Source organism: Homarus americanus, unplaced genomic scaffold, assembly GCF_018991925.1.
Source record: "Homarus americanus isolate GMGI-L3 unplaced genomic scaffold, GMGI_Hamer_2.0 scaffold47158, whole genome shotgun sequence".
Lineage (NCBI taxonomy): Eukaryota > Metazoa > Arthropoda > Malacostraca > Decapoda > Nephropidae > Homarus > Homarus americanus.
Window position 1 is genome coordinate 1 of NW_024748795.1, and position 13,356 is coordinate 13,356.

A 13,356-nucleotide genomic window follows, 5' to 3' on the forward strand; every position below is an offset into this window, starting at 1 on the left:
CCCCCAGTGGAAACGCCCCCCGTTTTCTCTGTTTCCTTGAGGACGTCATCGATAGGCCGTCTTTGTCTAAAGGGAACTTTGAATATAATCGGCGGATTTCGTAGCAAGACTCTGTATGTTGGGACCTGTTGCCATCCAACCCTTTGTAATCAATTTAATTTTGTTTTTGATAGCTCAGGCAGAGCATTGTTAGTGAAGATAATAGTAGGGAAGGAAACTGAGTTCATAGTCTCAGTTTCAACGTCAGAGTGTACAGTAAATTAATTCATTGAAATAGAAGTAGGTGGACTCCCTGACCTATTTTGAGTGAGGGTGCCGCGGGCATTTCAACCGTTAGTAAGTGCCCGCCCCTTCACCCATACAGGTCCCTAACGCAGCCTAGGCCGTGTCTGTAGCGTGGATGTTGTATCCACTATGTCTGGGGAGATGTCCGAGGTCCAGTAGGATCAGTTACCTTCGTGAGACCCGACCATCAGACACTTCAGACTACCTATGGGCCCCTTAGCTGGCCAGTCTGACCCTAACGCTAGGCCCGCGAGGTGACCCCCGGATCACCAAGCCACACACAACTACCAGCCCCCATCATTGGTGGATGAGTGTCTAACTCAGTAGGGCTATTTGTGTGGTGGTGTTATTCCACTGGGATCTTCAGATTTCGTTGGAAAGTACCCCATGGTGGCAGGACCCCATGGCGGGTGCTTGAGTATCACTCCTGACGACTGAGTGTTGTAGTGGCAGTTGCCCCTGGTCTTAATGGTGCTAAGATACTGTAAGAGTTTGTGTTATTGAGTATGTCCACCCAGTAGTGGTGTGAGTGTTATTGAGTATGTCCACCCAGTAGTGGTGTGAGTGTTATTGAGTATGTCCACCCAGTAGTGGTGTGAGTGTTATTGAGTATGTCCACCCATTACTGGTGTGAGTGTTATTGAGTATGTCCACCCAGTACTGGTGTGAGTGTTATTGAGTATGTCCACCCAGTAGTGGTGTGAGTGTTATTGAGTATGTCCACCCAGTAGTGGTGTGAGTGTTATTGAGTATGTCCACCCAGTAGTGGTGTGAGTGTTATTGAGTATGTCCACCCAGTAGTGGTGTGAGTGTTATTGAGTATGTCCACCCAGTAGTGGTGTGAGTGTTATTGAGTATGTCCACCCAGTAGTGGTGTGAGTGTTATTGAGTATGTCCACCCAGTAGTGGTGTGAGTGTTATTGAGTATGTCCACCCAGTAGTGGTGTGAGTGTTATTGAGTATGTCCACCCAGTAGTGGTGTGAGTGTTATTGAGTATGTCCACCCAGTACTGGTGTGAGTGTTATTGAGTATGACCACCCAGTAGTGGTGTGAGTGTTATTGAGTATGTCCACCCAGTAGTGGTAAGAGTATGTTGAGCTCATGGAGGGCATAGTACCAGGATTTCGTCTGTTGGTACATATATATTCTTTCTCTCCCACTCCATATTAATGTTTAAATAAATATTGTATTTGTATACAGTCTATTATTTTACCAGTATTCACTGTTATTTCTTCCCCTATTACATAAGAACATAAGAATGGAGGAAACTGCAGCGGGCCTATTGGCCCATACTGGGCAGTCCTGTTTACACCCAACCCCTATTGCTCATATAAGCATCCAACCTATGTTTGAAGCTATTCAGCGTATTCGAGTTAATGATGATATTTGGTAACTTGTTCCATTCATCCACTACTCTGTTTCCAAACCAGTGTTTACCTATTTCACGCCTAAATCTAAATTTGTCTAATTTAAAACCATTGTTACGAGTTTGCTCCTGGTTGATAGTTTAAGCACCTTGTAATGTCCCCTTTGTTTAGCCCTGCCTTCCACTTATACACCTCTATCAGGTCGCCCTCGCCCCAGCGTCTCGAGGAGTGCAAATTAAGATGCTTTTTTGAATCTGTCTCTATACTCAAGGTTCCCACGCCCGGGATTAGTCTTGTCATTCTCCTCTGAATTTAGTCTTGTCATTCTCCTCTGAATTCTTTCCAAGGATTCTATATCCATTCTGTAATACGGTGACCAGAACTGAACTGCGTAATCCAGGTGTGGTCTCACAAGAGCAAGATACAGTTTTAGGATGACCTCGCTAGTCTTTTAACTAACACTCCTTTGTATGAACCCAAGTACTTTATTAGCCTTGTTACGAGCAAAAGCACATTGTTCACTTGGCTTAAGGTTCCTGTGGTGGGATGTAATCCTAGACAAGGTTCTTCAAACTCCAGAGTACGAGCAGTAAATATATTCCACAAGTAGAAGACTTGGCAGGATAACCAACAGGTACAAAAACAGGAGCAAGCAAAAAAGAACTCCTTGTCGTAGCCAGGCCTGAGCCGATCTGAGAGAATTTAGCTAACTCGGCAGGGAGAGTTGCTAGACATTACTAGGACAATAAATGAGATCTTCTAGTTACTTGACAAGTGCGGTACAGACATGGTACATCGGGGCATAGTAAGTAGACATAGGCATTAGACATAAGCATAGATATCAGACATGCTATAATAATATATAGTAATACAGACATGTGAATAAATGGTACAATGAATGGTAACAGAGTCTTGCCGTCAGGAGCGTTCACATATCTTGGTATTTACATATCTATACAGTTCCTACTTATCATTACTCCTAAATCTCTCTCGCAGTCGGATTTCTCTATGGCACCGTTGTTCATCTGGTATCTGGTTTCCCTGTTTACATCTCCTATACTGAGTACTTTACATTTGTCCACGTTGAATTTCATCTGCCATTTTTCAGACCATTCGAAAAATTTGTTTAGATCTTCCTGTAGTTTTGTGGAGTCCTCGTCAGATTTAATAACACGTCCTATTTTAGTGTCATCAGCAAATTTGCTTATGTTGCTGTCTATGCCGATATCTATGTCGTTTATGTATATAATAAATAATAATGGTCCAAGTACTGAGCCTTGGGGAACTCCACTTGTGACGTTGCTCCAATGGGACTTAGTGCCATTAATGCTCACTCTCTGTTTCCTGTCCTGTAATCACGCCCTAATCCATTTAAGGATATTACTTTTGATGCCATGTGCTTCTGCCTTTCTAATTAGTCTTTCGTGGGGGACTCTGTCGAAGGCTTTGCTAAAGTCGAGATATACCACATCATAATTGTGCCCCTCGTCCACCGATTCGAAAACTGATGAAAAGATCATTTCATATACCCATTACATATACCCACGAGCCTCCTCTCGTCACGCTACCAATGGTTGTAAGTATTAGAGTAAAGAAAAATGTTATAAGAGGCACGGACCTTATAGTGTTGGTGGTGATGGTGGTGTTGAAGAGAATATCTCCTTACTAGTACAGTAGTAAAGGAAAAGAAGTATAGGTTAGGTGAGGTCAAATCATACCAAATACCTGGACTAACCTGAAGAAGCGCTGTGACCTGCAGGTAACGGTGGTGGGTGGTGGTTGCCAAGTAACCGCGCGTGGACGCCATGGCTACGCCCGTCACACGCCCACTCGGCCCTTGGTGTAGTGTACGAACTGTCCACTGTCCCGCCCACACGCCGTACACCACGCCCGTGTTGGTCTGTCACCACCAAGTGCGGGGTTACAACAATAGAGATAGACTTGACCAACACTGGACTGTGTTCTGGTTCATTTTAAACCCCTACTTGCCCCGTAGTTGCCAACTTTTTGGGGGGTTAAATAATAATTTTGATCTGTATTGATATTATATAGTGTCCAGTGTCCACCCTGATACTTCAGGTGAAATAAGCTTAGGTGTCTAATCATCGGGTGATCCTTAGTTTCAGTGGGTGGAAGTCCAGGCTTACCTGAAATATTAGTTCCCAGAATTCTAAGTATTTTTGAAATATTTTGTGATATCAATTCGGTTAGAGTGAGTGAAGGATGAATGAAACTGGAAAGGATCGTTTATATATATACACACGTGTCACTTTACCTGAATCACCCACACCAGCGATGGCGTGGTTGTAGGCGGAGTGTTCGGGGTAGTAGTGGGCGTACTAGTGGACATGGTGGTGGTGATGGGCGTGGTTGTGGGAGTAATAGTAACAGGATAGCCAGGGCCACTGTGTACAGGTAGCTTCCGCACCAGCTGTAGGCAGATGGTCTTGATCCCTGGCTCACACCAACCCAGTGTTTCCTCCATACCACCTGCAAGATACACACTACACCACCTGCAACATACGCAATACATCACCTGCAACATACACACTACACCACCTGCAGCATACACACTACACCACCTGCAGCATACACACTACACCACCTGCAACATACACACTACACCACCTGCAGCATACACACTACACCACCTGCAGCATACACACTACACTACCTGCAACATACGCACCACACCACCCGCAACATACGCACTACACCACCCACAAGATACACACTACACCACCCAGCATACACACCACACCACCCGCAGCTTACACACTACACCACCTGCAACATACGCACCACACCACCCGCAACATACGCATACACCACCTACAAGATACACACTACACCACCTGCAGCATACACTACACCACCTGCAGCATACGCACTACACCACCTGCAGCATACACACTACACCACCTGCAGCATACACACTACACCACCTGCAGCATACACACTACACCACCTGCAACATACACACTACACCACCTGCAACATACACACTACACCACCTGCAGCATACACACTACACCACCTGCAGCATACACACTACACCACCTGCAACATACACACTACACCACCTACAAGATACACACTACACCACCTACAAGATACACACTACACCACCTACAAGATACACACTACACCACCTGCAGCATACACACCACACACACCACCTGCAACACACACACTACACCACCTGCAGCATACATACACCACCCACAGGCACACACTACACCACCTGCAACATACACACTACACCACCCAGCACACACACCACACCACCTGCAGCATACACACTGCACACACACACCACACCACCAACATACACACCACACCACCTGCAACACACACACCACACCACCTGCAGCATACACACTACACCACCTGCAGCATACACACTACACACCACACCACCTGCAACATACACACCACACCACCTGCAACATACACACACACCACCTGCAGCATACACACTACACCACCTGCAACACACACCTACACCACCTACACACACTACACCACCTGCAACATACACACTACACCACCTGCAGCATACACACTACACCACCTGCAGCATACACACTACACCACCTGCAGCATACACACTACACCGGCAGGAAGATAAACACTATACCTAGAAGACACTCACTACATAACCCCCCACCCCCCCTTCTTTCTCGGGTTCAAAAACTGTATAATTTTTTTTTTCGGGAATGAGCGCCCATTTATGTGTGTGTGTGTGTGAGTGTGTGTCAGTCAAAGCTATCTTAATTATTACGATAGAGTCAATGAAATTAGGGTCCATTGACTGAGAGGCACGTGATGATTCGGACTTCTTTATCATTATTAGGTAGGTCAGGTTAGACTCCAGTAGGATTGGGACCCATTTGACTAATCACACACACACACACACACACACACACACACACATATATATATATATATATATATATATATATATATATATATATATATATATATATATATATATATATATATATATATATATATATATATATGACGGTGAAGAGGCTGTGTACTGGCAGGGGTGGACTTATGCATGTTTCTTCCCTATTCGCCATAAGGGTTAGCCAGTGACGGTAACTGAAGCGAGCAGTGCCCTCATCTTAACACTAACACAATGCTGCCACACTAGATGCATTACACCACCCTGTGCCCACACACACACACACACACACACACACACACACAGTAGTGACTCACCTGTCACTCTGAGTACAGCTTCGTCTAACGTCTCTGCTTCCCAGATTCGTAGCCAACCATCACCACCTGTAACACCACCTGTTGCTAGTTCTTTTTTCTCGCTCTTCCTTTAAAATTTAATTATAATATTTCATTTCTATTTTCTAAAACCACATCTTCATTCTAAAACCTAATGTTTTATTCGAAAGCTACAGTAGAGCAAGTGGAGATAGCCACCTCATCTTGCTTCACTTGATTATTAAACATCCTAATACTACCTGGGGTGGTGTGGTTAGGTTAGGCTCAGTTAGGTGAAATAAGCTGAGGTTCCTAATCTTCACGTAATCCCGAAAGATTGAGTATTTTAGAAAATATTGTATAATTATTATCCACAGATTGGTGTGACCTGAGCTGACCTAGGGTGAGGAGATGAGAGTCATGGAGATAGAGGTCAGTAAGAGGGCCCTCATGACATGGCCTTACTCGACCACTGGAGTCCCCGCCCACTCGTGCCACCACCTCCCCGCCCACACTCACCATCACCCATCCGCTGTCCACACCCAGTGCTACCTGAAACAAAGATACTGCATCATCATCAACGTTTTGCAGCTATTTTCCACGCTTGTCTGGGTTAGCCAAAAGTACAATTATTACTGTACCTATTAAGTCATCGGTAACACTGAACAAGTCACAAAATAAGAAGTAATATCGTGGGAGCAGTCTCTCACTCTGCTGATGCACAGTTGTGTTGGAAATTAGCTGATTAATTATTTGTACAAGCGTGTTTATTTACTTCTGTTCTGTCCATGTATCTGGAAACCCATTTTTATTGTACACCAGTAAGCATTCATTTCAGTAACTACTGAACAGTAAAAGCTGCTGCCACCACCCAGATTTTTTGTCAGAATATAATATAACATCAACAGTATAACCTTTGAGTTAACCTTGGTGGCTGGCAGAGAGCTGAAGACACATGAATCCTAAATGCCATTTGATAATCAAGTTATGTTAGAAGGAATGAGGGGTGATGCACAGATTATACTTATTTACTATCTGTTAAATGAATGTGTTATTACCTTGAATATCTTGAATCATCAACTATAAATTAATACTTGTGGTGAACACGTGTGTAGTGACCACAGCAAAGTGTTTGTGCAGTGCTCTCAATGCCAAAATACTGATTTGGGTGAAGACTCAGAGTAATAAATATTCTTTTCTTTATTGTTTCTGATGATTTGGTGAAAACAAACATCCCTTCATCTATAATCATGTAATCCTTTTGGCAATAAATGAATATCAACTATGAGTATGGGAAATTTTTGTAGTAACCCTTTATTGACATTACTAATCGTTCGCTAGATACCTGAAGAACATAATTATACACACATATGTACAATTATTTATCAAAAAAAAACTATATTCCATTTGGGGTGCCCGGGAACCCATGGTACTAATGATTTCGAAACCAGACGCAGCAGTAACCCCACCCCCCCCCCCTCCCAAAATTTTGCCCTGACAATTTTCTGAACTTCGGTGGGGCAGACACCGCTAGTTCCAGATATGTAAACCTCTAAAATTTTTCCCGAGGAAGTCAATTGGGAAAGATGCGTACAGGAAAGTATTGCTCGAAAATTATCCTCAATAAGTGTGAAAAGGCGTCCATGGGGAGCCGACCAATGGAGAAGAAGATAAAGTAAAGTAAAGAATAATACAGACAGTCCCCCACCTAATCACTTACCGCATCAAGAGCGAGGCACCACATGGTGTGGACAGTTTCAGGTGACAGAAGACCAAAACCGAAGGTGTGACACACGAACCTTCGTCCCAGTGGACCAGACTCAACCCGCCATATTTGTACCTCCTCCTCCACTGTAGGGAGAGAGACTTTGAGAGAGGGATAGTCACATGGTGTGAGAAAAATGGAAAAAAAAAGCTATAAAATTGAGTGATGTCAGAAGAAGAGTTTTAGAGACAATGAGATACACAGTCACTGTGTGAAAGGGAGAAACTTATACAGGAAAGGCAAGTGAGAGAGGGGGAGAGAAAGTTCTCTGTGGGAAGACGGGTGAGAGAAAAACATTCCTTAGGTATACCTTTAATTGTACCTATACTGTACCTGCGCTTGTACCTGTATCTGCACTTACACCTGCAGCTTTTTAACTGAATCTGTTCTTGTACTTGTACCTGTACCTGTACTCTTACCTTAATTTGGACCTATACATGTATACCTGTACTTGTACCTGTACCAGCTCTCAAAATTGTACCTTTATTTGACAGCAGGGCGACCACTTGTACTTGTGCCTACATTTAAACCTGAATTTGTATCTGTACTTGTACCTGTACCTGTACTTGTACCTACCTGCCAACATGACGACCACCATGCCACTGGGCAAACCTCGGGCCATCGACATACGTGTGACTTGCGTAGCCTTCAACTGACGCAGTGTCGTCATCACCACCTGCTGGAGCCGAGGGTGCACTGATACCCGTGCTGACGTTAATGGTGGCGACTCTGGCGATACTAAGGGCGACGTGGACGACCACCTCCATAACGACAACACCAATTCTTCTCTCTTTTCCTCAGCTATATCTTCGCCTTCAAAAGCGTCCGCGATTTCAGGTGTTAGCCTGGCGTTGTTGGTCGTCCTCGAGTTCTGGCGAGTTGACAAGATGGCTAGATAGTCCCCGTCAGCGCTGTAATAAGTAAACGAGAGTGGTAGAGTGAGTCACTGGTAGATGAGTCTGACATGAACTCGAAAATTGATAGACTGAGTAGATGATTCAGGTAGAAGAAGTACACGATTAGTAGAGTAGTAAGTTTTTTATTACAATAAGTAAATAAGTTTGGTAGACTAAATGATAAGTTTGGTATATTGGGTAGCACAAGTAGCTAAATTTGGTAGAATAAGTAGATAAATTATAATATAATAGGTTGGTAAACCTGGTAGAACATTTTAGACTTAAGTAGATAAATCAGGTAGAATAAGACTAAGTAGGCTAAATAAGCGAAGTAGACTAATAAGTAGAATGATAAGAGGCTGGTAGACTATGGTAGCAATAGAAGAAGTAGTAGTAATAGTATTAAGTAGATGAATCCTACTGACCTATATTCCAGTTGGTAGATGACATGACCTTCCAGAATGACATCACCATCTGGGCAGGATTCCAATGGTCACCCCCACCACATAACGACGCCCGTGCCACCCGCGAGCTGCCCACCCACCACCAAATGGCTCCCGCACGGGCTTGTCTGTCCAGGAGAGATACTTAAGTTCAATCGGGAAGAGATAGTTTAAGTTCTGTCGGGAAGAGATTGTTTAAGTTATGTCGGGAAGAGATTGTTTAAGTTTTGTCGGGAAGAGATTGTTTAAGTTATGTCGGGAAGAGATTGTTTAAGTTCTGTCGGGAAGAGATTGTTTAAGTTCTGTCGGGAAGAGATAGTTTAAGTTATGTCAGGAAGAGATTGTTTAAGTTCTGTCGGGAAGAGATTGTTTAATTTCTGTCGGGAATATTTTTAAAAACATAAGCATATGTATCTATGGAGAGAAACTGAGGTTCAAGATAGCAAGATGACGAGATACAGAAGGAAGAGACAGAGACGTAGAGAATGTTTAGGATGGAGAGAGGGAGAGATGATTAGATAATAAGGAGTGATACTCGCCTCCACCACATCTATGACAGTGAGGGGAGGCAGACAGGTGTACACAGATCCATCACCGTCACCAGGACCTTGGTGATCATCATCATTTTCTTCTGCCTCGCCGTCAGGATGGGCGTGTGGGTGTGTGACGGGCGTGGTGACCAATCCTCCACTGGCTGCCCAGACCACACAGCCTCCGCCCGCAGCTGCTCTCACCCCGTCCACTTTCCACGGACCGACCAATACTCCGCTATAACTAAAGTTAAGGAGCCCAACATCATAATAATAATAATAATAATAATAATAATAATAATAATAATAAGTTCTGTCGGGAAGATAAGTTTAAGTTATCTATTGTCTCTATGATTAATGTGATTAATAACGGTAATCTGGCAATGGGGAGCGAGAACAAACCTCCACTAGGGTGCATATAGTAAGATGGGAGATGTAGTACAAATTGTTTAGTTTCTAGTAGTGGCTAAAGGATACACTGTCTCCATTACGCTATACTGCCAGACGCTCTCCCTCGTTCATATGACACCGTTGCCTATCAGCTTGTAACCATGGGAACGCTGTAAACAATAACAATCCCCCCACAATGCTTCACCTTCCAGACAACTGACGCACTGAGAGCCAATTGATTATCACATGAAACTTCAAGAGTGATTTACTTTACAAGGTCTTACTGTAGACATTTTCGGGAATTATTTTCTGTAAAACAAAGAATATAATGCCTTGACTTCCACGCTTTTATCCCGCCTGTCAATCTGTTGGTTGCAGTATAGGTCTGATTTTATTTAATTTTATTTGGTAGATAATTCATATTTGTATAAGGACCCACTTAGGATAATGCATAGATGATCACGAATACAGTAAACCGCCATTTACTGGACATCAACCTAACGTAATAAGGAGGTTTCACAGGTAACGGATCTCGATATAATGGACAGTACTCTCCCACTTAGTCCGTTATATAGTTTCATATCTAATGGACTTCGATATACCAGACTATAATTTCCCATATAGTGCGTTAAATAGAGGTCTCACTGTACTTAGTTCCAGTGCAGTCTCGTGAAAAAAAATCAAATTGACTGCAGGCCACAAGATTAAATTAGAAGTTAGCTATAAAACCATTTCCATTTTCAGCTCCTATAGTTTACTCCCTAAAATGATTGGATCACTTGATGATTAGCCACCCCAACTTTTTTTTTTTGTGGGGAATATCCCACCCGGGCACAGGTCATCGACCTACAACGGGACTTGGAGGGCGAAAATAATAAAATAAGAGTTAAAATTGGAGAAAGAAAACCTAACTTTTTAAAGTGAGACAGATTACAAGTGGATGGAAATACAAAAGGCAAAACATTCCACAGTTTGAATGTCTGAGGAAAGAAGGATATACTATAACGGGTTATTTTCTAGTGTGGCCAACGTCCACACAGAAATGGTGGGCATCGCGGACAAGACGAGTGTTACGAGCCTGTGGGGTTTTTGATTGTTAGGTTCACACTCAGGATGGAATGGAGAAAGGAAACTCACAATGTGCTCTCTATATACATGTTGTATTGGATGTACAATGCAGCTTGGTGCTGGGAAGGCAGCATGGTTACAAGCGTGATGTAGAGAGAGCTGGTTGGTGAGGATGCTCAGAGGAGGACCAGCTTGTGGGTCGCCATGCTCGCCGGCGGGAGCGAGGACCGCCAGGCAGGCGGAGGAGGAGGAGTTGCTGGCTGGTTGGTGTAGGTAGAAAGAGACAGGTCACCACGAGGTCAGGTCTTAAATAGCGGGGGGGTAGGCGTGGCTTAGTAGTTGACCCCCGCTCCGTGATGTATGGCGGCACTGGTTGACCTAGACCACGAGGCACACACTGTGGAATTCGTGGGGTCGGCTACGCAGCGACAAACAGTGTTTGTAGGGGAGAAATCCACTACAATACTCCCCCTTCCCTCCAGGCGGTGTAGGAGACTTGTTGTCTGCAGGGTTGCATAGCACATGTGAGGCAGAACGGGCGGTGCATGCCTCATGTGAGACAACGGCGATGGCGTGGATGAGCCGGTCGCTGGAGACAACTGTCTAGATACACAATATCTGTGGGAGTAGAGAGGGAGAAAAAGGGTGTGTGGAGGCGATGAATGTTGTGCTTCCCTCACGGCAGGTACAGAGTCGTCAGATGCGCCTGCTGGGGTGTGTGGGCCTGGGTCAGGAGCAGGGGCTGCATCAGCAGAAGCGGATGAGGGCTCGTGACAGCAGCTGGGTCCACGACAGCAGCAGGGTGCAGGACATTAGCAGGGAGTACCTGAGGGAGAAAAGAGGGGTGTGTGGGTCCGCACTCAGGAACAGGGGCCGCGTCAGGAGAAGCGGCAGGGGGTACTGCTGGGCCGGGGTCGGCGTCTGAGGCAGGACGGGTGTGTTGGTCCGCGTCAGGAGCAGGGGCCGCATCAGGGGCGGCAGGGGTTACTGCTGGGCCGGGGGCGGCGTCTGAGGCAGGACGGGTGTGCTGGGGTCGGTAGGACGTGGTGCTTGGGGCAGGAAGAGGAGCTGGTGTCTGCTTAGAGAAGCAGTGCTGCTCTAGGGTGTCTAACCTGCGGTGTAGAGACAGTAGTTGTAGAGCCGATGAGAGCTGCTTCTGTGTGGATAAGCCAGTCTTCCATGTTGCTTGAAGACTGGGAGCGTGATCAGTTTCTCCTCCATCCTGTGTGAGTGCGAATCTCCGGGAGTCACCATTTGTGGGGTATGAGATTTTTGGGGTTCACACTCAGGATGGGATGGAGAAAGGAAACTCACAATGTGCTCTCTATATACATGTTGTATTGGATGTACAATGCAGCTTGGTGCTGGGAAGGCAGCATGGTTACAAGCGTGATGTAGAGAGAGCTGGTTGGTGAGGGTGCTCAGAGGAGGACCAGCTTGTGGGTCGCCATGCTCTCCGGCGGGAGCGAGGACCGCCAGGCAGGTGGAGGAGGAGAGGTGTTGCTGGCTGGTTGGTGTAGGTAGAAAGAGACAGGTCACCACGAGGTCAGGTCTTAAATAGCGGGGGTAGGCGTGGCTTAGTAGTTGACCCCCGCTCCGTGATGTATGGCGGCGCTGGTTGACCTAGACCACGAGGCATACACTGGGGAATTGGTGGGGTCGGCTACTCAGCGACAGACAGCGTTTGTAGGGGAGAAATCCACTACAGTTTCCTTAAAATTGCTAGAATGTATGAACTATGGCACTGTTGAAACTAAATGGATCCAAACTACAGCTACACATATGAACATGTTTGGACTAGACCACCTGTCCCAAGGTAGGTAGATACCTACCTTGACCTGTACAAAGTTGAGACACAACAGCGCTTCCTGCCACCCTGGCGGACAGTTTCCTTCGATATCACAATACCGACATATCCGCCAAAAAAATTAATTATACAAAGCATTTACCTCCAACACACTGCCAAATTGAGAGCTCTTGAACACATACACACACTACAGACTGATGATATCACACAGACCATCTACACTGATGGATCTCTTAAAACCGCCTGTGGGAGGGCTGGAAGTGCTATTGTTGTGACTCAACCTTGTGGGGTTATGAGATGTTGGGTTCACACTCAGGATGGGATGGAGAAAGGAAACTCACAATGTGCTCACTGTATACATATTGTATTGGATGTACAATGCAGCTTGTTGCTGGGTAGGTAGCATGGTAATAAGCGTTGAGTAGAGAGAGCTGGGTGGTGAGGGTGCCCAGAGGAGGGCACGTGGCTTGAGGGACGCCAAGGTTGCTGGCGGGAGCGGCAGCCGCAAGGCTGGCGCGGAGGAGGTGTTGCTTGCTGGTGGCACTGTGTAGAAAGAGAGAGGGTGGTCACAGCGGTG

The 13,356-nt window shown here is 45.4% G+C and overlaps 1 protein-coding gene and 1 long non-coding RNA gene across 2 annotated transcripts; both read right to left on the minus strand.

The window, feature by feature from the left end:
- Positions 1-3,388: 3,388 nt before the first annotated feature.
- LOC121880419 lies at positions 3,389-7,624 on the minus strand (the record flags this gene model as incomplete). Its single annotated transcript, XM_042387615.1, has 5 exons — positions 7,601-7,624; positions 6,279-6,432; positions 5,884-5,949; positions 3,929-4,143; positions 3,389-3,553 (listed from the first exon to the last, which is right to left on the minus strand). Coding segments are annotated over exons 1-5 (624 nt in total), but the record flags the coding sequence as incomplete, so codon positions are not given.
- On the minus strand, positions 7,624-9,096 carry LOC121880421. Its single transcript, XR_006091531.1, has 3 exons — positions 8,967-9,096; positions 8,222-8,556; positions 7,624-7,731 (listed from the first exon to the last, which is right to left on the minus strand). It is a non-coding gene; the product is annotated as an uncharacterized LOC121880421 (long non-coding RNA).
- Positions 9,097-13,356: the final 4,260 nt, after the last annotated feature.